The 27,408-nt window shown below is 43.1% G+C and overlaps 1 protein-coding gene across 1 annotated transcript in view; it reads right to left on the bottom strand.

The window, feature by feature from the left end:
• Positions 1-42: 42 nt before the first annotated feature.
• The window catches only part of LOC111957142 (protein disulfide-isomerase tmx3a-like), a 48,538-nt gene continuing 21,172 nt past the window's right edge, over positions 43-27,408 (bottom strand). The window contains exons 7-16 of the mRNA XM_023977879.2: positions 21,950-22,049; positions 21,724-21,801; positions 20,618-20,684; positions 12,685-12,783; positions 12,181-12,238; positions 11,908-11,961; positions 11,714-11,770; positions 4,177-4,306; positions 3,815-3,883; positions 43-430 (exon numbers count right to left, since the gene is read on the bottom strand). Coding sequence (XP_023833647.1) covers positions 182-430; positions 3,815-3,883; positions 4,177-4,306; positions 11,714-11,770; positions 11,908-11,961; positions 12,181-12,238; positions 12,685-12,783; positions 20,618-20,684; positions 21,724-21,801; positions 21,950-22,049 — 961 coding nt within the window. The 3' untranslated portion in view covers positions 43-181. The remainder of the gene's footprint in view (positions 431-3,814; positions 3,884-4,176; positions 4,307-11,713; positions 11,771-11,907; positions 11,962-12,180; positions 12,239-12,684; positions 12,784-20,617; positions 20,685-21,723; positions 21,802-21,949; positions 22,050-27,408) is intronic.

The following is a 27,408-nucleotide window of genomic DNA, read 5'->3' as shown; positions in this document are numbered from 1 at the left end:
GGAATTTGTCGACTATGTGTCTGTTCTAGTTAGTGTGTCCAGTTGCCCTTTGTTCTGCTCTCCCTATCCTTAGTGTGTGCAATTGTCTTAGAAGTCTATTTTTAATGTTCAGCTAGCTTATACATCTATGTGCTGTCCTATACATCTCATTTTACTCCTACACCGTCCACCCACTTCATACTTAATCGGCCTTCTTCTCTGCCGGATTCTTCACTTTCGTCTCATTCTTCTTGTCTTCCCCAGGACCTTGAGCTGCTTTTGGCTCCCACCCTCTCCCAGTGATTGGTTCCTCGTCCTCTGTGTCTCTCATCGCCTCTGTGTTTCTCATTGAGCGCCAGGCCATGCATAGGCCGTAACAAATGGCACTTCCGCCGCCGCCGAAAACAACGACGAGGAAGGCACCCAAAAGCGGCGCATTGGTAAATATATTCTGAGAGAGAGAGGAGAGAATTGATCTTGTGGGTCAGGGCACAGAGGTAAGGCAAAGCCATACTTTGCTATACAAAAAAATTATCCATTATACAACAGCACTGATAAATGTAATTACAGTTGAAGTCGGAAGTTTACACAATACATTTCAACTCAGTTTTTCACAATTCCTGACATTTAATCCCAGTAAAAAATTCCCTGTTTTAGGTCAGTAATGATCACCACTGTATTTTAAGAATGTGAAATGTCAGAATAATAGTAGAGAGAATGATTTATTTCAGCTTTTATTCTTTCATCACATTCCCAGTGGGTCAGAAGTTTACATACACTCAATTAGTATTTGGTAGCATTGCCTTTAAATTGTTTAACTTGGGTCAATCTTTCGGGTAACCTTCCACAAGCTTCCCACAATAAGTTGGGTGATTTTGTCCCATTCCTCCTGACAAGAGCTGGTGTAACTGAGTCAGGTGTAACTGAGACATATGGACTGTGTACAAATAGCAATTCATAATTTAACACCAGATGGCGATGATGCTCTATTTTTGCGCTTTAAATTGTTTAACCTCTTTGGGCTATAGGGGCAGTATTGAGTAGCCTGGATAAAAATGTGCCCAATTTAAACGGCCTCGTAATCATTCTTGCTTGTACAATATGCATATTATTATTACTATTGGATAGAAACACTCTCTAGTTTCTAAAACAGTTTGAATTTTGTCTGTGGGTAAACACCAACTCATTTGGCAGCACACTTTCTGACCAGGAAGTGGAAAGTCTGAAATCGATGCTGTGTTCAAGGGGCTGCCTATAAATGGGCATGGATACGTATGACTATACGTGCACGTCATACACCTTCCCCTAGATGTCAGAGGAAGTGAGAGAAAATGAGTTGATTATCTTTGTCTGAGATATAATGCATCCTCTTGGAATGACGTGTCCCCCATTTTAGTTTTCTGGAAGGCGCGTGGAGGGACCTGTTATTGCCTACTGGGAAAGCTGTCGTTATGGGCGAATACTATCTCCGGCTTTGATTTTATTGATACATGTCACAATATCATCGTAAAGTATGTTTTTTCAATATAGTTTTATTGAATATTGAAATTTATTTCGGACGTTAGGCGTGTTGCGTTGTTTGCGTTTGTTCACGAAGGAGAGCTTAGCACCACTTGGCCAGTGTGCTTGCTAATTCAAGAGGAAAAACGACGTTCTGAATCCAAACAAAGACGGTTCTGGACAAAGACCCCTTGTACAACATTCTGATGGAAGATCAGCAAAGTAGGAAACCATTTGTGATGCTATTTCATATATCTGTCCGAACTGTGTACTAGTATGCTTTGGCGCTCAGGTTTTGGTTATTCCCTTACCATAACTAAGTCTTATGTCGTAATGAAGATATTTTTAGAATTCTAACACTGCGATTGCATTAAGAACTATGGATCTATCGTTTCCTATACAACATGTATTTTTTGTAATGTTTATGAATAGCTATTTGGTCAGAATAGGTGAGAGTTAATAGAAATATGCTACGTTAGCCATTGTATAACCACGGATTTCAGCTCTAAATATGCACATTTTCGAACAAACATAAGTGTATGTATAAACCTGATGTTATAGGACTGTCATCTGAGGAAGGTTTATGAAGGTTAGTGAAATTTAATATCTTTTGCTGGTTTATTCGCTAACGCTAACGTGCCATGCTTGCTACGCTAACGTGCCTTGATGAATGAATGCGTAGTGTGGTAGGCTATTGTAGTAAGCTAACATAATGCTATATTGTGTTTCGCTGTAAAACACTTAAAAAAATGGAAATATTGGCTGGATTCACAAGATATTTGTCTTTAATTTGCTGTACACCATCGATTTTCAGAAAAGTTTTATGATGAGTATTTAGGTAATTCACGTTGGTCTCTATAATTACTCTGGCTGCTTCAGTGCTATTTTTGACGGTAGCTGTGATGGTAGCTGCAATGTAAAACTGATTTATACCTCAAATATGCTCATTTTTCGAACAAACATAGATTTATTGAATAACATGTATAAGCTGTCATCTGATGAAGTTGTTTCTTGGTTAGTTTGGTTGGTTCTAGGTAGTTTGGTTGGTTTTGTGCATGCTACCTGTGCTGTGAAAAATGTCTGTGCTTTTTTCTTTATTGGAGGTGAGCTAACATAATATATGTGGTGTTTTCCCTGTAAAACATTTAAAAAATCGGACATGTTGGCTGGATTCACAAGATGTGTATCTTTCATTTGCTGTATTGGACTTGTAATGTGTGAAAGTTAAATATTTCTCAAAAATATTTTTTGAATTTCGCCCTTTTCAGTGGAATGTGGGAGGAGTTCCGCTAGCGGAACGCCGGGGCTGTAAAGGTTAACTTGGGTCAATGCCTCCTGCAGCAAACCACCCCCACTACATTGTGCTGCCACCCCGTGCTTCACGTTTCGGATGGTGTTCTTCGACTTGCAAGCGTTCCCCTTTTTCCTCCAAACATAACGATGGTCATTATGGCCAAACAGTTCTATTTTTGTTTCATCAGACCAGAGGACATTTCTCCAAAAAGTACGATCTTTGTCCCCACGTGCAGTTGCAAACCGTAGTCTGGGTTTTTATGGCGGTTTTGGAGCAGTGGCTTCATCCTTGCTGAGCGGCATTTCAGGTTATGTCGATATAGGACTTGTTTTACTGTAGATATAGATACTTTCATACCTGTTTCCTCCAGCATCTTCACAAGGTCCTTTGCTGTTGTTCTGAGATTGATTTGCAATTTTCACACCAAAGACAGAAAGTGTCTCCTTCCTGGGCGGTATGACGGCTGTGTGGTCCCATGGTGTTTATACTTGCGTACTATTGTTTGTATAGATGAACGTGGTACGCGTTTGGACATTAATCCCAAGGATGAACCAGACTTGTGGAGGTCCACAAAAAATGTTCTGAGGTCTTGGCTGATTTCTTTACATTTCCCCATGATGTCAAGTAAAGAGGAACTGAGTTTGAAGGTAGGCCTTGAAATACATCCACAGGTAMACCTCCAATTGATGTCAATCAGAAGCTTCTAAAGCCATGACATGATTTTCTGGAATTTCCCAAGCGGTTTAAAGGCACACTCAACTTAGTGTATGTAAACGTCTGACCCACTGGAATTATGATACAGTGAATTATAAGTGAAATAATCTGTCTGAAAGCAATTGTTGGAAAAATGACTTGTGTCATGCACACACAATGTAGATGTCCAAACAGACTTGCCAAAACTATAGTTTGTTAACAAGAAATTTGTGAAGTGGTTGAAAACTGAGTTTTAATGACTCCAACCTAAGTGTATTGAAACTTCCGACTTCGACTGTATGTCAAAGTGAAAATGAAAGCCTCGTGCCAACATGTTCTGTGACTTACTGTAACAGTCGTTTTGGTGTTGAACGCAATCCTTATAAAGCATTGATAGTATCCATTCCCTCCCTGGGACTGATTAAAACAAGATGATTAATGTTGGATATTTTCAAGAAAGACATTGGGTAATATACAATATTTCGCTGGACACTACACATTGCATCAAATGTATCATATTTGAACATGCTTCTCTGTGTTTTAATTTTTTTTAAACCTGTGTTTGAGCGTCAATGAAATTGACAGGGTTTGCACTTTGGAACTATTCTAATGTTTCTATTGTGCTGGGCAAGCTTAATCAAGCACAGGTAAAGTATTTCAAAGATTTCAAATACAATTTAATCCCAGGTCCTAGGTTTAATTAGACTGACTTTAATCCGGCCCTTGGACACTCCATCGATGAACTTCACCAGCTGTTCCTTTGTCTCCACTTTGTTGGGTGGTAGGTAATATCCATCGTTAGACACGTTGAGCACGATAATAGACGGCATGGCCAGTTCTCTGTCAACACATACATAGGGTTAGTTGTCAACACGCTGTGTCAGTGACGATTTCAGTGACGCCACTACACAACAATAAACAATACATTAAATGCACTATAACATTGACACGCGGAGCCCACAAACTGCTAGGGCCTACATAAAGCTGTCCCAACAGCAGAGCTTTCCTTTCAGCACCATAGAGTGAATCGTTACCACCGCTACACCTGGCTATCAGCGGAGCCTTGTCTGGCAGCAAAACAGTTCATCCAGCCTTTTTAAAAAACATAGCTGATATGGCTGACTTGCTTAAATAAATATGGTCTCTACTGACTCCTTGTGGATTCATGTAACTCGACAAGAACCGTATTCTCTTTTGAACCATACACCAACATTATTACATTTATGTTCAGTAAATTCACCATGTTTGTTATTTTATCATTAAAACAAGTAGCTCTAACTATAAGCAAGTGCAAACAAACGAGCTGCGACGAGGTACGACTATTCGTTCAGCACCATGGAAATGCACAGTAACAGAAATTCAGATAGATGTTAGTTCAGATAAAATCAGTAGGATGTTGAGGCATTAACTTTTCAATTATTTTAGTCACCACAGAGATAGAGAGAGAGAGACAGGCAGAGACAGACAGAGACAGACAGAGACAGAGCAACAGAGAGAGACAGACAGAGAGAGACAGAGCGACAGAGAGAGACAGACAGAGACAGAGAGAGAGAACAGAGAGAGAGACAGAGAGAGAGACAGAGACAGACAGAGACAGACAGAGAAGAGACAGAGACGACAGAGAGACAGACAGAGACAGAGAGACAGAAGAGAAGACAGAGAGAACAGACAGAGAGAGAGAGACAGACAGAGAGAGAGAGACAGAGAGAACAGACAGAAGACAGAGAGACAGACAGAGACAGAGAGACAGAGAGACAGACAGAGAGACAGAAGAGACAGACAGAGAGAGAGACGAGAGAACAGAACAGAGACAGAGAAAGACAGACAGAGAGAGAGACAGAGAGAACGACAGACAGACAGACAGAGACAGACCAGACAGACAGAACAGACAACAGACAGACAGAACAGACAGACAGACGCAGACAGACAGACAGACCAGACAGACAGACAGACAGACAGACAGACAGAGAGAGACACAGACAGAAGGAATAGAGACAGAGAGACACAGACAGACAGAGAGATAGAGCAGAGAACAGAGACAGAGAGAGAGAGAACAGAGAGACAGAGACACGAGAGAGAGAGACAGACACAGACAGACAGAGACAGACAGAGAGAGACAGAGAGAGACAGAGACAGACAGAGAGAGACACAGACAGAGAGAGACAGGGAGGGACAGAGAGAGGTCACGGTCAGATGAGCTCCTGCATTTTTCAGCATTTTCTTTAAAAAAGATAGATAAACTTGGATTTTTTGTCAAGAACACATACAGGATGCTACCCTCTACAACATAACCCTCACTTCAAATCAAAACTCAAAACCTACAAACTGATTTTGGACGGAATTACGGAATCACCTGAATGGTTCACAACTACCAAGGATTATTATTCTATACAGCAAATTCTCTGGAAAACAACAGAAACCTGAGAACACCACCCAACCTGGAACTGAGTGAGTAATGTTTAGTCTGAAACTATATTTGATTTCCAAAAGCCAAGAAGAAAAATACATGACACTACTTTATAAGGACTGAATGCTAACATAATTCTGCCAAGCTTGATACAGCTTCAACTAGCACTTACGTGTCAAGTGAGAGGTGTCAAAGCCCATTAGCCCAACAATGGCAGGAGAGTCGAATAGTCTACCCCAACCAAATGGAGAGGCCCTAGAAGCTGCCTCCCGCTGTTCAGAGGTAATTAAAATACAGTACCCTGTGTATGTAAAGAATGATAAGGCAAGAAAAGATCACAAAATGAGGCTCCTTATGGAAAATCAAGAGACACTTTTTGCTGACTATTACAAAAATGGGAACATCAGCAACCTTATCTTCCACACAAACCATCCCCTGGCATGGCACAGTGCTATATTAGCACACTGCCCCTCTGTTAAGAGAGGGGGGGTTAACGAGGGGTGGAAACTCAGGATACTTGACAACGAGGACTCTGAGACAGCTAATATAAATCTATATAAGTCTGGAACAGTAATTGTACAGGGCAACCCCAAACAGTTTCAGCTGGACTTTCACCTAATCAAAGAATTAGCCCAGCAGGAGAAGCTCTCCCTTGATAAAGATACCTCCACCCCAAGCGGGTCAGACCAGACCTCTTCATCATATAACCCCACAGACGAGCAACCCTCAGCAGACAGTCAACCTCCCAGTACAGAGTACTTCTCCCTCATTGAAATGAAGGATACATTTACCCAGCTGGAGGTAAGGCAGGTTGAGCTGGAACAGCAGGTGATTACACTCCAGTCAGCACAGACCCAGACAACAGTCCAGCACAACAACCCCTTAACCAGACCCGGAGTGCTGGAGGTGGAGAGAGACAAATCTGCACTCTGGACAGTGGTGAGACAACTTCAACAGGAGAAAGAGCAGGAGCAGGAGCAGGAGCAGGAGCAGGAGCAGGAGCAGGAGCAGGAGCAGGAGCAGGAGCAGGAGCAGAACAGAGCACTAGAGGAGAGGATCAGACTGCTGGAGGAGAGGGAGAGGGGGATGGAGGAGAGGATCAGACTGCTGGAGGAGAGGTTGAGGGGGACGGCATGCGACAGAGAACAACCCACTAGAGAGCTGGCCATCCCCACAGAGAAGCCAGCAGAACAGCCCACCTCAGCACCCGACAAAGGTCTCGACACCACAGCAGAACAGTCCACACCAGACCCTGACCATAGAGTCGACATCACAGCAGAACAGACAAAAGAAAAACCCCAAGCCCAGCAGCTCTCACCCCCTCTGAGCACCCCCCCTGTCAGCCACCCTGATAGCTCTCCTGACAACCCCCCACACCCACTGAGGACAAACACAAGACACAGATTGTTCTCCTTATGGACTCAAATGGGAAATATATAGAAGAAAAAAAACTTTTTCCCAAACACAGTGTGTCTAACCTCTGGTGTCCAAACACCCAGTGCGCCCTAGACCTTCTGTCTGAGGACAAACTAGGCTCACCTAGCCACATAATAATACACACAGGCACAAACGACCTGAGAGCACAGCAGGAAAGGGTGGCCACAGCACTGAAGGGAGTGATTGAAAAAGCTTCTTCTACTTTCCCCAACGCACAAGTGGTTATCTCCACCCTGCTACCACGAAAAGACTTCCACCCTGCTACAATACAGCGGGTAAACGCAAGCATTTCCCGTGACTGTGCCTCAAAACCAAATGTTTTCCTGGCCCACCACTTCACCCTGGACTTGAACAGCCTCTATGACCAGGTCCACCTCTACAAGGCAGCAGTGCCCACCTTTGCCAGGACTCTAAAGGACATCACTCTCAAATGCAGCCCCAACACCTCACACAGGAGCAACAGATCAAGAGACACCCCACCCAGACCAGCGAGACACCCTCCAAGACCTGCAGGACCCCCCCTGGACCTACACATAGAGGACCCACGCCAAGAGGACTTACATCCAGACCGCAGCACCCCCAGACACATCCACACCCCACCCCAACCAATCAACACCCCCCACATCAACCATGCCCACACCCAATTTAGGCCCCCTCAGATCAGACCATGCCACTCCTGCCCACCCCATGCACCCCACCCCCGCAAAGAGGGCATCAACATGGAAGTCACACATACGCCCAGGTAGTGAGCGGGCAAACAGGCCCAACCCCCACTCTTACACTCGCCCAAGCCAACGGCATGTACCAGATGCTCAGCAGCTCTGCTCACACTTACTGCCTGAGGCCAAACCACGACCAACAACATTGGACACTTTATGGAACAAAAAGCCTTCACTATATCATCCTGAAGATATCCAAGGCCTGAGGTCATCTTGCCATTTGTAATGTCTTTATTGTTTTGAAACTTCTGTATGTGTAATGTTACTGTTATTTTTATTGTTTATTTCACTTTTGTATTTATCTACCTCACTTGCTTTGGCAATGTAACACATGTTTCCCATGCCAATAAAGCCCCTTGAATTGAATTGAATTGAACAGAGAGAGACAGACAGAGACAAGACAGAGACAGACAGGAAGAGACAGAGACAGACAGAGAGAGACAGAGAGAGACAGAGAGAGACAGAGAGAGACAGAGAGGACAGAGAGAGACAGAGAGAGAGACTGCACAATAGCAGAACCTGAGACGGAGCTGCATTTCCTGACAAAATGTAAAAAATATAAAACAATTAGAGAGTGTCATTCCCCAAATTTGAAACTCTATTCAAGGTTTCAAAGACCTCTCTGATGAGAGTAGGCTACCCGTCCTGTTGGGGAGGACGCAGAGAGCTGTGGGTTGGCCGCACTACATTGCTGCCTGCCATAAGTTGAGGGACAGTGTCTGACAGACCAACCTGCACATGTCTTCTACTGTATGTTTGTTATTGTTCAATGTATGGTTATTTTGACACTTGGTTATTGTTGTTACTGTTGTCCCGTTGACAATTTTGATTCTCATTTTTATATTGTAAATAAGCTTTGGCAATATGTACACTGTTACGTCATGCCAATAAAGCAAATTGAATTGAATTGAGAGAGAGCGAGAGAGAGCGAGAGCGAGCGAGCGAGAGAGACTCAGCGGTTAGCCTACCATTTTAAGTATTTTATTATGTGGTCTAAAAGGGTAGGAAAATACAATTATGAGGATCCACTTTTATTGACAATATACTGACGTACAGACAGCACATTGCACAAACAAAACAACCCTCACAATATGAACTGGAATTACATGGGTCCATTCCTGAACTTTTTGTGAACAAAACATTTTGAATGGGAAGAGACTCAGACCCAACAGCATTATATAGTATTCCCTCCTCATTGAGAAAACCACATGAACTATTATAATACCCAAATTAAGGAAACCAATGAAATGCATCATTCTAACATTGCCTAAAATGATGAATAATATCCTAATGAGACCTATTTAAGCAACATAACAATACGTTACAGCCTTATTCTAAAAGGATTAAACACATACAAATTCTCATCAATCTACAAACAATACCCCATAATGGCAAAGCAAAAACTGTTTTTTGGACATTTTTGCAAAAATATTAAAAACAAAAAACAGAAATACTTTATTTACATAAGTATTCAGATCCTTTGCTATTAGACTTGAAATTGAGCTCAGGTGCATCTTGTTTCCATTGATCATCCTTTAGATGTTTCTACAACTTGATTGGAGTCCACCTGTCGTCAATTCAATTGATTGGACATGATTTGGAAAGGCACACACCTGTCTATATAAGGTCCCACAGTTGACAATGCATGTCAAAGCAAAAACCACGCCATGAGGTGGAAGGAATTGTCCGTAGAGCTCCGAGACAGGATTGTGTTGAAGCACAGATCTGGGGAACGGTACCAACAAATGTCTGCACCATTGAAGGTCCCCAAGAACACAGTGGCCTCCATCATTCTTAAATGAAATAAGTTTGGAACCACCAAGACTCTTCCTAGAGCTGGCAGCCCGGTCAAACTGAGCAATCGGGGGAGAAGAGCCTTGGTCAGGGAGGTGAGCTCCAGACTTCCTCTGTAGAACCTTCCAGAAGGACAACCACCTCTGCAGCATTCAAAATAATCAGGCCTTTATGGTAGAATGGCCAGACGGAAGACACTCCTCAGTAAAAGGCACATGACAGCCCGCTTGGAGTTTGCCAAAAGGCACCTAAAGACTCTCAGACCAGGAGAAACAAGATTATCTTGTCTGACGAAATCAAGATTGAACTCTTTGGCCTGAATGCCAAGCATCATGACTGGAGGAAACCTGGCACCATCCCTACGGTGAAACATGGTGGTGGCAGCATCATGCTGTATGGATGGTTTTTAGCAGCAGGGACTGGTAGACTAATCACGATCGAGAGAAAGATGAAGAGAGCAAAGTGCAGAAAGATCCTTGATGACAGCCTTTCCAGAACGCTCAGGACCTCAGACTGGGGCGAAGGTTCACCTTCCAACAGGACAACGACCGTAAGCACACAGCCAAGACAATGCAGGAGTGGCTTTAGCACAAGTCTCTGAATGTCCTTGAGTGGCCCAGCCAGAGCCCGGACTTGAACACGATCAAACATCTCTGAAGAGACCTGAAAATAGCTGTGCAGCGACACTCCCCCATCCAACCTGACAGAGCTTCAGTGGATCTACAGAGAAGAATGGGAGAAACTCCCCAAATACAGGTGTGCCAAGCTTGTAGCGTCATACCCAATAAGACTCAAGGCTGTAATCGCTGCCAACAGTGCTTCAACAAGGTACTGAGTAAAGGGTCTGAATACTTATGTCAATGTGATATTTCAGTTTCTTATTTTAATAGATTTGCAAAAGAAAATCTAAAACCTGTTATTTATTTGTCATTATGGGGTATTGTGTGTATATTGATAATGGAAAAAAACAACTTAATCAATTTTAGAATAAGGCTGACAGCAAAACAGTTCATCCAGCCTCAATTACTGCCTGGAACCTAACAAAGTGGAGAAAGTAAAGGGGTCTGAATACTTTCCGAATGCACTGCTATATCCTTCTTCGTTAAGCCACACAATTTAATGCATGCTATAATTTTGGCAAGCACGTACCTATTCTCCTCCGTTTGTTGGTCGCGAAGGTTGATTGCTCATCTATATGCGGTGTCTAGCCACAATGTTTAGTTTCCCCAGCAGTCCCAGTTTATCAACGTTATCTAGATGTGATGCACAATTCTCATATTTGAGTCCCTTTCCATTTTTAAATCTTTAAACCCAGACATGGACCACCCACCCTCTCCACCAAATAGCAGGCAGGGGAAGCAAAATAGTGATTTTGTTAGCCACTGTTTCCTTCCAAACCACTCATTGTTGAATTTGCGATTTCCGACATGTGTAATATTTATGCCCAATGAGCACTGAGAAGTTTTCTCTCTAATTTATTTTTATATGACAAGGAAAAGTATTTTCCAGTATTTTTCCACTGCTTATCTAGCTAGCCAGGATTTTAAAAGTATGATGTTGACATTATCAGTCCAATCAAAGCTACAGCAAATATAACGTGATTTGACTTAATTTTGTCTGTGGCCAATGACCTTCTTGGATGGGCATTTCTACTGTAAATCTATGGCTCTACCCCACCTGTCCTGAACGATGTGTCGCCACTGTGTTGTGTATGGAAGGCACTACTAGGCAGGCCAGGTCCTGGAGAACCATTGCCCGAAACAAAGATCCTAACCACACTTTACTTAACAATCGCTTATATTATGCATTGATGTCAATTGTGTATTTGTGCAAAAACTCTGGCTACTTCTGAATTTTAAATAAGAGCAGAAAATAGAAATGACCACTCACTCCATGATGAGGCCATTGATGTACTCGTTTCCGTCCATGTGACCAAACTGGAATTCTCTGAGAAGACATCAGGACCATATTCATTATGATACATCGTAGCAAAACGTATTGCAAAATAAAACTAAAACAGTAATTTCTCTTTGGACAACTTCAGATAGAGCGAAACGGGGAGGTACTGTTTCAGACAAACTCACTTGCTATAGAGGTCCTTGTATTCAGTGGCCACTCTTTCCACCATGGTCTTGTAACTGGGTAGGGATGAATATTTGATTAATAAGAACAGGCTGTTAATATGTTTTGAGGGCAATATTTATCACATGAACAAAAGTTGATTTGTAAAGGTGATCTTGGCCTAATGGAAACTTGAGATCTACACGTGTAACTTGAATTGTAGCACATATGAGGTAAATGTGTAATTCAGGTGAACTACCCCTTACATTATATTGGGATAAAAGAGATACTCATACCGGATGCTCTCCTCAGTAGGGTTTCTCTCATCCACTATAGCCAGAGCCACCAGCTTGCCTATGGTGAGGAACACACATAAAACAMAACATTTCCTATGGTGAGGAACACACATAAAACACCCAAACATACCCTATGGTGAGGAACACAAATAAAACACCAAAACAATTCTAAAACACAGAAAACACACATTTAACTTCACTTCATAACCATCATTCACATAGGATTTCATTCCTACCTGATTCATTAAAGCCACACTAAGAATTAACAGCAATGTAATGCACTAGTTCATACACTCACTGAATATTGGACACTGTTGCTTGCCCCCTTGTGGTAGACAAGTAGACACACCAAGACATCTATTCTATTGAATACTTCTAATTCAAAGTTATTTACTGGTAAAGCACATCCTCTACCATGTTTGTTTGTGTGTGTGTGTGTGTGTGTGTGTGTGCATGCGTGTGTGCATGCGTGTATCTGTGTGTGCATGAGAGAGTGTAACATACTTGTATCTCCCATTTCATACAAAGTGTAGCTGTCAATCTGGAGGTAATTAAGGAATCGTTCCCTATTGATCCACGATGTGAGGTCCCCATCATGTTGTTCTAAGAGACAAGAGAAAGAATATATAATATACAAGTTTCTAGTCGGAGAATACTAATGTTAACCAGAGGCTGCTGAGAGTGATTTAACAACCCAAAAATGCACTTCTAGACTTTCCCGATTGATCAACAACAGCCTAAGTAGGCTACAGTATAATGACCAACTTTTAGCAAATAATCACTTCCAAAATATATTGTAGCTGACTATGTTCTAGGGCTGCGGTGCGATTCTCTACCCTTCTCCCGAAGTGTGCAATCACACACTTCCCTTCATGGATTTATAAGGAATGGACAGAGGAAAGGAATATGGTGGAAACTCCCTCCGGACATGGTTGCACCAATCCAATGCTTTTAACTGTGTGAAAGGGGAGTGAATGAGTGGACACTTCTTGGTGAAGGGAAAATAATTGGAATTCAACCATAGCCGTGGGAAGTTGTTTTGATTGAAAATGTTGGTGCTGATTGAAAAAAAAATGTTTTAGGGAGATCTATGCAGACTAACAATAAAATACAATTCCTAATGTGATGAGTAGCTAAGCATAGCATACGATTCAGTAACAGTACCACTGCAGCCTAAGTGAATTTAATTCATGGCCGTTTGCAAAAAAAGCTTGCTGTAAACAGCGCTCACATTTCTTTGTACTGCATAATAACAGGTGTGTCAGGGAGAGAAAAGAAGTGTTGTCAATAAATTAGGTTGTTTTCACATATAGGCCTCTTTAAAATAACCGATCTCAGTCCTCTTTAATGTGAACTTTAGGGTAAGAAAAAAAGCAAGATGCGTAACTCTTTGTGTTCACACTGCCCTTGCCTTTGAATGAGGAGGCAACTCTTTTACCAGTTCGCGTCACCTATTTTGTGGTTCCGAGTCCTCTTTGCATTCACAATGCTATGTTTAGAAAGGGGCCAAGATCTTTTTCCAACATTCACTCAATGCACTCTGGGTTTCTACAAAGTGCCAGATAAGCCATTCCATCAGATCATGTTATCGGACAGCTAGATATACCGACTTACATTTTGGAAGCTAATAGATTGCRTTTAGTTAAAATATGACATAATAATTATAATCAGAAGATATTAACATGTAAATATTATTGGTGACAGAGTAAATAGCATAAGAATAATGCAGATTAAATAATGCTGTAATTGAAAATTCTACACCCAATGCAGGGTACTTGCTCCTTTAAGACCTAGAATTGATTTTGTGATTATAGCAACCCGGAATCTTTGGGACATCCCTACCCTAAATCCTAACCTTAACCATAACCCTTACCTAACCTTAACCCTTAACCATTTTAAATGTCAACGTCAATAGGGTAACGTCAGGGTTGGGACGTCCCAGGGATACCGGATAGCAATGACCTCACAAAATATGTTGTCTTCTCACACCATTCAAACCCCACAATCGAATACACTGCTGATGAAGCGCTCTTAGCCTATTTAAAACAAACAATCTGAACATCGTGTCAGTACAAATCTCCACACATCTTGGAATTTCTGTGTATCCTTGACAATCGCTGAACAATATCCAAAAAACAGCACACCGGAACAGAGAATTCAAGCGACCACCTCTTGAGATGGTTCGCTTCGGGGGCTCATTTGAGTGGTCGCAGTTCCTTTGGAGAGTTCAGACTGAACAAAAAAATGAAGCGAACCGCACTGAGTTTACAAAAATTTGCTGAAAGAGACAAAGTGTGAAAATACCCTTAGTAAACACAAGATTGGGCCTAATAAAACTGAGCACAAAAATAAAACGGTTTCAGGACCATTGAGAGCTATGCACGCCATCACGTAGAAAAGCGCTCACGTAAATCACGTAAATCCAGGTGTTGATTGCTAGCGGGCTACTAAGCCTACGCGTTTGACATGGACTGGAGCAGGCCTGCGCGCCGAGGCAGAGATAATGCCATGTTCCTTATTTGATATTGCTCCCATTAATAGAAAATAGAAATGGGAGACTATTGCGAGCACTGCTCCAGATCATTTGATATCAACCACAAGAGAAGAGGGATAAAGAGAGAGAGCGAGAGAAACTGTGAATCCTAAACCAACCCCTAGCCCCTACTAACTCAATCGGAGGGCCCACCGTTGCCACGTGTTGCTGACGAAACTCGTGGGTGACTTCCAGAGTGGCGATGGGATCAATAAACCCGTCAACTTCGGGACACACTTCTGAATTGAATGATGCAATTCATATTCCACTTTTAAAAATAAAAATGACCATGGAATTACAAACAAACAAATCCCCCCCCCGTCATTTTACAAGATATAAACCTCAGTAACAGTTAAACATTTTATTTGGGAGGTATTTCATCTGTAACATGTGTCAAGTCTCAAAATAAGACAAACAAATGCTATTGGTATATAATTAGGCATGCCTCTCCATTCTTTTGTATGAAATCGCATAAACTCCAAACATATCGCATTGCGTGTCAGGATTGAAACTTGCTCTGAAGCCTGCAGCCTTGCTGGCTCGGTCGAAGTGGCTGAGGGTCTAATTAGCCCTTACACCCAATACTTTTAACTCACTCAGCTTTGGGACCCTTGTGCAAATGGTGGTACACTGTACTGACTATGGTACAGCAGAGACTCCAAACCCCATAAATAATGAGCGCACTGCTTACAAAACAGAGCTGAGAGCTCTCCATGCAGAATCCGGCCGGTGCCACCCAACTAAATCCAGCAAAGTGGACTCATTTATCACCAGAACCTCCCAACAAAGCACACAATCCTTGGAAATAATTGCACAACAAACAGAACACAACAACTGCGATGAAATGTGTTTCAGACATAATCATGCACCATAGTGGTATTTTTTCATTTTCTCACCGGAATAGACAACCAATGACGTCATTGGTTGACTGAGCCTGCTGTCTGATATAAACATTTATTGAGTCGTGTTTTGTAGCAATTATTGTGGCCTTTGCGTTTCGCCAATTGCACGATCACGCTAGCAGCGAGTAGATATGGATGTCCTTGTTCAATAGAATGATTGGACTTTTCTCAACAATGTTCCTATTTGCCGTGACATTGCAGGTTATCTAGGTCGAATCATTTCCCCCGGCTTTGTAAAGACTACTTCCTGACAGGAGCCCTACTTCCTTGTCCAATTTTGTTCCCACCCTCAAAGGCAGGCTTTTCAAAACAGGGTCTGTACTAGTTTCTACAGGTTCGTGGTAGCTATGTTACTCTGCACTCTATCCGAGATCGCTAAATAATTACAATGGCTGCTTCTCATAATTCCTCTTTCCAAGAGCTGGTCGCTGAAAACGGTTTTGATGTTCTTTTACATAGGGACATACAGCCCTATTTGAGCCAGAATACACTGAAGATGAGTTGAGACAGTGAGAACAAGAATTGCGAGACCAGCAAGTAGCGATACGGTGACACGGTCAGACTCTGACTGGTGGTGCCTATGCGAATGCCGACAGAAGAGGAATGTCTAAGCCGCAACGAATTTGATCATGGACAATCGAAGTTTCGACGCACATGTGGATAGAGGGGTGCTGGAGACGTTTTTATGAACCTCCAAGATCAACTAGTGGCGGCAGTCTAGATCATCTGGACCAGGAGGGCAACTGACAAATGAGTAAGGTGTTTTGCTCTCAGTAGCTAGCTAGCAATTTTTGCTCTCTTTTTACCCAAGGCAGTGTTGTTCAGTACAGTATAATTTTGCAATCGATTCGGCCATGACGGGCTTGCTGGTACTACTACAAGCCAAGCTAGCCAGCTTTGTTTGCTATACCCAACATGTACTGTAGCCTAGTGATATAGCTAGCTAGATAACCTCTGATTAGGAGCAAAACTGGATAAATATTTTTGTTGATGATGACAAAGAGAAAAGGAATGACTGACTTTATGATGCATATTAACTATACCTGTGTGTGTTAGCTAGCTATCTAGCTAACGCACAGTACCAGTCAAAAGTCTGGACACACCTACTCATTCAAGGGTTTTTCTTTATTTTTACTATTTTCTACATTGTAGAATATGAAATAACACATATGGAATCATATAGTAACCAAAAAACTGTTAAACAAATAGCCACCCTTTGCCTTGACGACAGTTTTGCACACTCTTGGCATTCTCTCAACCAGCTTCACCTGGAATGCTTTTCCAACAGTCCTGAAGGAGTTCCCACATATGCTGAGCACTTGTTGGCTGCTTTTCCTTCACTCTGCGGTCCAACTCATCCCAAACCATCTCAAATAGGTTGAGGTCAGGTAATTGTGGAGGCCAGGTCATCTGATGCAGCACTCCATCACTCTCCTTATTGGTTAAATAGCCCTTACTCAGCATGGAGATGTTTTGGGTCATTGTCCTGTTGAAAAACAAATTATAGGTCCACTAAGCCCAAACCAGATGGGATGGCATATTGCTGCAGAATGCTGTGGTAGCCATGCTGGTTAAGTGTGTCTTGAATTCTAAATAAATCACTGACAGTGTCACCTGCAAAGCAACCTCACACCACCTTCTCCATGCTTCACGGTGAGAACTAGACATGCAGAGATCATCCGTTCACCTACTCTGAGTCTCACAAAGACACAGCGGTTGGAACCAAAAATCTCAAATTTGGACTCATCAGACCAAAGGACAGATTTCCACCGGTCTAATGTCCATTGCTCATGTTTCTTGGCCCAAGAAAGTCTCTTCTTCTTATTGGTGTCCTTTAGTAGTGGTTTCTTTGCAGAAATTGGACCATGAAGGCCCAATTCATGCAGTCTCCTCTGAACAGTTGATGTTGAGATGTGTGTTACTTGAACTCTGTGAAGCATTTATTTGGGCTGCAACTTCTGAGGCTGGTAACTCTAATGTACTTATCCTCTGCAGCAGAGGTAACTCTGGGTCTTCCTTCCCTGTTGCGGTCCTCATGAGAGCCAGTTTCATCATAGCGCTTGATGGTTTTTGCGACTGCACTTGAAATGTTCCGTATTGACTGACCTTCATGTCTTAAAGTAATGATGGACTGTTGTTTCTCTTTGCTTATTTGAGCTGTTCTTGCCATAATATGGATTTGATCTTTTAACAAATAGGGCTATCTTCTGTATACCACCCCTAACTTGTCACAACACAACTGATTGGCTAAAACACATTAAGAAGGAAAGAAATTCCACAAATTAACTTTTAACAAGGCACACCAGTTAATTGAAATGTTATTCCAGGCAACTACCTCATGAAGCTGGTTGAGAGAATGCCGAGAGTGTGCAAAGCTTTCATCAAGGCAAAGGTTGGCTACTTTGAAGAATCTCAAATATAAATGTGTTTTGATTTGTTAAACACATTTTTGGTTACTACATGATTCCATATGTGTTATTTCATAGTTTTGATGTCTTCAATATTATTCTACAATGTGGAAAATGGTAAAAAAAAATAAAGAAAGCCTAGTGGTTAGAGCGTTGGGCCAGTAACCGAAAGGTTGCTTGATCGAATCCCCGACCTGACAATTTAAAAATCTGTCATTCTGCCCCTGAACAAGGCAGTTAACACACTGTTCTTAGGCCGTCATTGAATTTAAGAATGTGTTCTTAACTGACTTACCAAGTTAAATAAAGGTTAAAAAAGTATTTATTTTTAAATGAGTAGGAGTGTCCAAACTTTTGACTGGTACTGTGTGTTTGTGAGATGTGTAATATTCTGCATTGTGCTTCTACAGTAGGAATACAGACAGTACACAACGATTGCCCATGAAAGTCTAATAGGCTTTTTATCATTCTCTTACAGACAATACCGCATGGTGGCCGATAGATTATTTTTGGAGTTTGTTCTACGTGGGGAGAAGCTAAGCAGAGGACACCGAATCCCTTTGCCTGCGTTTGTTGTTGGGGCCATTCAAGCAATTTATCCCTCACACGATGGACAGTATGTTGGATACAAAGAAGTTGATGACTCAAGAGGAGATGTGAAAGATCCCATAACAACAATCTCACCTTGTATCAAAGTGACTCCGAACACCTCACTGCACCCACCATATGTAAGTATTCCCTTTGTATAACTGTAGTATTTATTATAGGTGTTAGTAGTATATTGTTCTGCTACTGTACATACAGTGCATTCGGTAAGTATTCATATCCCTTCCCTTTTTTTATGGACACGATTTGGAAAGGCGCACACCTGTCTATATAAGGTCCCACAGTTGACAGTGCATGTCAGAGCAAAAACCAAGCCATGAGGTCGAAGGTATTGTCCATAGAGCTCCGAGACAGGATTGTGTTGAGGCACAGATCTGAGGAAGGGTACCAAAAATGTCTGCAGCATTGAAGGTCCCCAAGAACACATTGGCCTCCATCATTCCTAAATGGAAGAAGTTTGGAACCACCAAGACTCTTCCTCTTCCTTGGTCAAGATGGTGACCAAGAACCCGATGGTCACTCTGACAGAGCTCTAGAGTTACTCTGTCGAGATGGGAGAACCTTCAAGAAGGACAACCATCTCTGCAGCACTCCACCGATCAGGCCTTTATGGTAGAGTCGCCAGATGGAAGCCACTCCTCAGTAAAATGCACATGATAGCCCGCTTGGAGTTTTCCAAAAGGCACCTAAACGAATCTCAGACCATGAGAAACAAGATTGTCTGGTCTGATGAAACCAAGATTGAACTTTGGCCTGAATTCCAAGCGTCACGTCTGGAGGAAACCTGGCACCATCCCTACGGTGAAGCATAGTGGTGGCAGCAGCATCATGCTGTGGGAATGTTTTTCAGCGGCAGGGACTGGTAGACTAATCACAATCGATGGAAAGATGAACGGAGCAAAGTACAGGGAGATCCTTGATGAAAACCTGCTCCAGAGTGCTCAGGATCTTAGCCTGGGGCGAAGGTTCACCTTCCAACAGGACAACGACCCTAAGCACACAGCCAAGACAACGCAGGAGTGGCTTCGGGACAAGTGAATGTCCTTGAGTGGCCCAGCCAGAGCATAGACTTGAACCCGATTGAACATCTCTGGAGAGACCTGAAAATAGCTGTGCAGCAACCCTCCCCATCCAACCTGACAACCTCCCCATCCAACCTGATGCTTGTAGCATCATACCCAAGAAGACTCGAGGCTGTAATCACTGCCAAAGCTGCTTCAACAAAGTACTGAGTAATGGGTTTGAATACTTAAAGTAGCAAGAAAAAGTATGTGAACCCTTTGGAAATACCTGGATTTCTACATAAATTGGTCATAAAATTTCATCTGTAAATGTGATATAAGTGTTTTATTTTGAATTAATTAGCAAAAAATTCTAAAAACTTGTTTTTGCATTGTCATCATAAGGTATTGTGTGTAGATTGATGAGAGAAAAAATAATTTCAATACATTTTAGAAGGATGTAATGTAACAAATTGTGGAAAAAGTCAAGGGGTCTGAATACCTTCCGAATGCACTGTATATCCCTAGTCCTTCCTACTCAATCTTCTCTCCACTTCTGATTGCACCAGATCCACCACTTCAAAGAACTCGCATCTCCACCCGAGTTCTCCTGCTTCGGGTACCACCACTTCGGTCTCCATTGTGTGGCAATAGCAGGTATCAGTTGGGGCTACTGTGTTGGCAGTTTTTTTTTGATTGGCTCATACCAGGATTGAAGAAACCCGAAAGTATTTTCTGAGACATTTAGATTTTGATTGTGCTTGATCTTGTAAATGCTAACTGCTTCATTACAGGAAGGAATTAACCACAAACATTCAACTTTGCGGTCGTACATTGTTTATATCAATAATGCAATGGAAAAATAGTTTAACCTATTTTTCTTGCAATAACACAAATTCTTCTGCAGGGGGTGCTGCCGTTTTGCCATTTTACCACAGGGGGTGCTGCCTACTTCCCGCGGCTATGAATGCAACACTGGTCTCTTACCATCATAAAGGAAGTAAGTGCCATCCTTGAACACTGCCACAGCCGGGTATTCCTGGAGAATAACTGCCTGAGAATGACCAGAAAAGAGAGAGAATACCTCAGTCACGAAATATGATTGGAGCTCAATGTCAAGGCCCCTGGAGGCAGCGGTTCAATCCCCCATACCACCACTCACTTTCTGTACTGCAACCTCCTGATTTATCTCATCCTAAACCTGCCAATAAAACATCACAATACCCTAGTATATATTTTTTTATAGATATACACTACCGTTTGGGGTCACTTAGAAATTCCTTGTTTTTGAAAGAAAAGCTCATGCTTTGTCCATTAAAATAACATTACATTGATCAGAAATACAGTGTAGACATTGTTAATGTTGTAAATTACTATTGTAGCTGGAAACTGCATATTTTTATGGAATACCTACATAGGTGTACATAGGCCCATTATCAGCAACCATCACTCCTGTGTTCCAATGGCACGTTGTGTTAGCTAATCCAAGTTTATTGTTTTAAAAGGCTAATTGATCATTAGAAAAACCTTTTGCAATTATGTTAGCACAGCTGAAAACTGTTGTTCTGATTAAAGAAGCAATAAAACTGGCCTTCATTTCTCAGAACAAGAATAGACTGACGAGTTTCAGAAGAAAGGTCTTTGTTTCTGGCCATTTTGAGCCTGTAATCGAAACCACAAATGCTGATGCTCCAGATACTCAACTAGTTTAAAGAAGGCCAGTTTTATTGCTTCTTTAATAAGCACAACAGTTTTCAGCTGTGCTAACATAATTGCAAAAGGATTTTCTAATGATCAATTAACTAATCCAAGTTCATCATTTTAAAAGGCTAACACAACGTGCCATTGGAACACAGGAGTGATGATTGCTGATAATGGGCCTCTGTACGCCTATGTAGATATTCCATAAAAAAATCTGCCGTTTCCAGCTACAATAGTAATTTACAACATTAAAATGTCTACACTGTATTTCTCATCAATTTGATGTTATTTTAATGGACACATTTTTTTGCTTTTCTTTCAAAAACAAGGACATTTCTATGTGACCCCACACTTTTGAACGATAGTCTATATACCCAATTTCTAAAACGTACCTTGGGTAAAATGTTCCTTGCAGCAGAGAAGAAGTAAGTATGCACGATCAGTTCCTTGGCCACAGATATGTACTTCTCCTTGGGGGACAAAAGAGAAAAGGAGGAAACCTCAGACACAGGCTATGGCACAGATACCGCAATAATCATTTGTTTATTGTGTCCCAGGTGCGTGTGCGTTCGTGCGTGTGCCTGTGTGTGTGTGTTTAATGCGCGGGTGGACTCCTACCTTCAAGTCGGACGGTCCACCAACGTAGACAAAGAGAACGTCATGTCTACTCATAACATTCTGAAATAACTGCTGACTTGGCAGTGCTCTCACCACAGGTCTAAAACAAAGGAGGGATTGGGGAGAGAGATGGAGAGAGCAGCATATAAGGGACTGGTTGAGGGAGTGAGAGACAGATGGAGAGAGTACATCTTAAAGTAACTGTCCAATGAAAATCTTATTTTAAAGCTCATAATCTGTCAATTTATACCCGAAATCATGTTGTTTACACACTTTTTGCCAGATTTACAAAGGATCAAGGGTAAGACCCCACTGTAAAAAGTGGGTCGGCGCTGTTGTTCATCTGAAGTGCTTTTACTGATTGGTAAACGCTCTGGTTAGTTTAACCTATTCTATTAAATTTGTCTGAAATCAAACAATGAATTTGAAAAATCAATATTTTTTTTAATTGAATTGAAAGTTTCTAAATTGCTTTCAACACCTCATGCACATCCGCATTGCATAGCGGTGAAGGCAGTATAGCGGAGGCAGCCTATGAGGAGACATGGCTTATGTGGGCCGTGGCTTTCAGTTTGTTCTTTAAAGCCACCCATTAATTAAGTTAGTTAATTGGTTCTGTTGTATTCACCATGCAGTTTCCTTGTACACTAACAGCCCGCCGTCTAATAATACTTGCATAAGGGCATGTGATACTTTGAATAAGTGGCTAAATGCTAATCCTGGATGTTGTGTATCGCATTCAACCAATCAGGTTGCAGCAGTCTGTTTTTTCACCCTTAACCTAACGCAGCGCTGTATCACATTAGTGGAAACCAACACTGTTCTCAGGGGGGGGGTATGACGGTTTTGACTACCAGAAGTGACTTTTCGTAGCAGAATTTACACAGCAGGTTAGGAGAATTAACGTGGTAGGTTAGGATAATTAGGTTCAGATTAGGAAAATGGTAAGGATTAGCTAAAATGGTCTCCGACGCGACTCGAACATATCTAGCTACAACCAGATCTGCCCTTAGAACATTCTTGGTTTCCACTAATGCAATGCTGCTAATGTAACAGTACTCTTCTTGCGTTGTGTACAATCAATCATCGACACGAACTCCAACTTGTAGCACAAATCATGGAGATTTATTCCGACAGGAACAGCACAAAATTGCACGTCATGCAATGCACGGCTCACCATCCAACTCTGCACTCATGCACTGTACAAAATATACGAACCCCCCCCACCAGACACAGTAAGTTGCTAGCTAGTATTAGCTGGAATTCTCTACAAAATGCATAACAAATATGCACCAAAAAACACWAAATCTTATGTGTGGTGTTCTAATAACATTTCCAAACAAATTGATATAAAATGTACATTTAAATCATCACTTGGGAGTATAAAAATCACTTTTGACGTACAGTGCTTTGCAACCAACAATTTACCGCTGGTTTGGTGATGGTTCACTGGGACGATTCTAACTGAAACGTCCTCCCTTGTAAGCAAGCTACGCAAACCAGCCAATAAGATGCCATGTTGAGTAGGTGAAGGCAAGACAAAAGTAAAACCCATTGGCTTAACAATAAAGTGGCAAGGGGAATCACCAATATAACCCTGTTACACTCTCCTCTACTGAATTCCACTTGCAAACAAAAATAATAAAAATACAAAACTGCACTGGAACAGGAACAAAGACACTCAACATATGTACAGAATAATCCAGAGAGAGAAAAAAATTATAGATACAGTGGGGAGAACAAGTATTTGATACACTGCCGATTTTGCCAGGTTTTGCTCTATAGCTTAACAAAGGTGCCAACTGTAGAAGGATCCTTGTACATATAGTTTATCATAGGTACACTTCAACTGTGAGAGACGGAATCAAAACAAAAATCCAGAATCACATTGTATGATTTTTAAGTAATTAATTTGCATTTTATTGCAATGACATAAGTATTTTATCACCTACCAACCAGTAAGAATTCCGGCTCTCAAGACCTGTTAGTTTTTCTTTAGAAAGCCCTCCTGTTCCACTCATTACCTGTATTAACTGCACCTGTTTGAACTCGTTACCTGTATAAAAGACACCTGTCCACACACTCAATCAAACAGACTCCAACCTCTCCACAATGGCCAAGACCAGAGAGCTGTGTAAGGACATCAGGTAAATTGTAGACCTGTACAAGGCTGGGATGGCTACAGGACAATAGGCAAGCAGCTTGGTGAGAAGGCAACAACTGTTGGCACAATTATTAGAAATGGAAGAAGTTCAAGATGACGGTCAATCACCCTCGGTCTGGGGCTCCATGCAAGATCTCACCTCGTGGGGCATCAATGATCATGAGGATGTAGGGATCAGCCCAGAACTACACGGCAGGACCGGTCAATGACCTGAAGAGAGCTGGGACCACAGTCTCAAGAAAAACCATTAGTAACACACTACGCCGTCATGGATTAAAATCCTGCAGCGCACGCAAGGTCCCCCTGCTCAAGCCAGCGCATGTCCAGGCCCGTCTGAAGTTTGCCAATGACCATCTGGATGATCCAGAGGAGGAAGGGAGAAGGTCATGTGGTCTGATGAGACAAAAATAGAGCTTTTTGCTCTAAACTCCACTCGCCGTGTTTGGAGGAATAGAAGGATGAGTACAACCCCAAGAACACCATCCCAACCGTGAAGCATGGAGGTGGAAACATCATTCTTTGGGGATGCTTTTCTGCAAAGGGACAGGACGACTGCACCGTATTGAGGGGAGGATGGACGGGCCATGTATCGCGAGATCTTACATTTACATTACATTTAAGTCATTTAGCAGACGCCTCTTATCCAGAGCGACTTACAAATTGGTGCATTCACCTTATGAATCCAGTGGAACAACCACTTTACAATAGTGCATCTAACTCTTTTAGGGGGGGGGTTAGAAGGATTACTTTATCCTATCCTAGGTATTCCTTAAAAAGGGGGGTTTCAGGTGTCTCCGGAAGGTGGTGATTGACTCCGCTGACCTGGCGTCGTGAGGGAGTTTGTTCCACCATTGGGGTGCCAGAGCAGCGAACAGTTTTGACTGGGCTGAGCGGGAACTGTACTTCCTCAGAGGTAGGGAGGCGAGCAGGCCAGAGGTGGATGAACGCAGTGCCCTTGTTTGGGTGTAGGGCCTGATCAGAGCCTGAAGGTACGGAGGTGCCTTCCCTCACAGCTCCGTAGGCAAGCACCATGGTCTTGTAGCGGATGCGAGCTTCAACTGTGAAGCAGAGTGGAGAGAGCGGAGCAGAGCGGGGTGACGTGGAGAGAATTGGGAAAGAGTTGAAACAGACGGGCTGCGGCTTCTGGATGAGTTGTAGGGTTTAATGGCACAGGCAGGAGCCCAGCCAACAGCGAGTTGCAGTAATCCAGACGGGAGATGACAAGTGCCTGGATTAGGACCTGCGCCGCTTCCTGCGTGAGGCAGGGTCGTACTCTGCGAATGTTGTAGACATGAACCTACAGGAACGGGTCACCGCCTTGATGTAGTTGAGAACGACAGGGTGTTGTCCAGGATCACGCCAAGGTTCTTAGCACTCTGGGAGGAGGACACAATGGGTTGTCAACCGTGTGATGGCGAGATCATGGAACGGGCAGTCCTTCCCGGGAGGAAGAGCAGCTCCGTCTTGCCGAGGTTCAGCTTGAGGTGGTGATCCGTCATCCACACTGATATGTCTGCCAGACATGCAGAGATGCGATTCACCACCTGGTTATCAGAGGGGGGAAAGGAGAGATTAATTGTGTGTCGTCTGCATAGCAATGATAGGAGAGGCCATGTGAGGATATGACAGAGCCAAGTGACTTGGTGTATAGCGAGAATAGGAGAGGGCCTAGAACAGACCCTGGGGACACCAGTGGTGAGAGCACGTGGTGCGGAGACAGATTCTCGCCACGCCACCTGGTAGGAGCGACCTGTCAGGTAGGACGCAATCCAAGCGTGGGCCGCGCCGGAGATGCCCAGCTCGGAGAGGGTGGAGAGGAGATATGATGGTTCACAGTATCAAAGGCAGCCGATAGGTCTAGAAGGAGAGAGCAGAGGAGAGAGAGTTAGCTTTAGCAGTGCGGAGCGCCTCCGTGACACAGAGAAGAGCAGTCTCAGTTGAATGACTAGTCTTGAAACCTGACTGATTTGGATCAAGAAGGTCTTCTGAGAGAGATAGCAGGAGAGCTGGCCAAGGACGGCACGTTCAAGAGTTTTGGAGAGAAAGAAAGAAGGGATACTGGTCTGTAGTTGTTGACATCGGAGGGATCGAGTGTAGGTTTTTCAGAGAGGGTGCAACTCTCGCTCTCTTGAAGACGGAAGGGACGTAGCCAGCGGTCAAGGATGAGTTGATGAGCGAGGTGAGAGTAAGGAGAAGGTCTCCGGAAATGGTCTGGAAGAGAGGAGGGGATAGGTCAAGCGGGCGGTTGTTGGGCGGCGCGCCGTCACAAGACGCGAGATTTCATCTGGAGAGAGAGGGGAGAAAGAGGTCAAAGCACAGGGTAGGGCAGTGTGAGCAGACCAGCGGTGTCGTTTGACTTCAAACGAGGATCGGATGTCGTCGACCTTCTTTTCAAAATGTGGTTGACGAAGTCATCAGCAGAGAGGGGGAGTAGGGGGAGGAGGATTCAGGAGGGAGGAGAAGGTGGCAAAGAGCTTCCTAGGGTTAGAGGCAGATGCTTGGAATTTAGTGTGTAGAAATTGGCTTTAACAGCAGAGACAGAAGAGGAGAATGTAGAGAGGGAGGAGTGAAAGATGCCAGGTCCGCAGGGAGGGCAGTTTTCCTCCTCATTCTTCGCTCGGCTGCCCGGAGCCCTGTTCTGTGAGCTCGCAATGAGTCGTCGAGCCACGGAGCAGGAGGGAGGACCGAGCCGGCTGGAGGATAGGGGACATAGAGAGTCAAAGGATGCAGAAAGGGAGGAGAGGAGTTGAGGAGGCAGAATCAGGAGATAGGTTGGAGAAGGTTTGAGCAGAGGAAGAGATGATAGGATGGAAGAGGAGAGAGTAGCGGGGAGAGAGAGCGGAAGGTTGGGACGGCGGATACCATCCGAGTAGGGCAGTGTGGAAGTGTTGGGAGCGAGAGGGAAAAGGATACAAGGTAGTGTCGGAGACTTGGAGGGGAGTTGCAATGAGATTTAGTGGAAGAACAGCATCTAGTAAAGATGAGGTCAAGCGTATTGCCTGCCTTGTGAGTAGGGGGGAAGGTGAGAGGGTGAGGTCAAAAGAGGAGAGGAGTGGAAGAAGAGAGGCAGAGAGGAATGAGTCAAAGGTAGACGTGGAGGTAAAGTCACCCAGAACTGATGGAGGTGAGCCATCCTCAGGAAAGGAACTTATCAGGGCGTCAAGCTCATTGATGAACTCTCCAAGGGAACCTGAGGGGCGATAAATGATAAGGATGTTAAGCTTGAAAGGGCTGGTAACTGGGACAGCATGGAATTCAAAGGAGGCGATAGACAGATGGTCAGGGGAGAAAGAGA

Source organism: Salvelinus sp. IW2-2015, linkage group LG32, assembly GCF_002910315.2.
Source record: "Salvelinus sp. IW2-2015 linkage group LG32, ASM291031v2, whole genome shotgun sequence".
In the NCBI taxonomy this organism is placed as follows: Eukaryota; Metazoa; Chordata; class Actinopteri; order Salmoniformes; family Salmonidae; genus Salvelinus; species Salvelinus sp. IW2-2015.
Note: the sequence above shows the minus strand (reverse complement) of the source record. Positions and strands in the feature narration are given on the sequence as shown.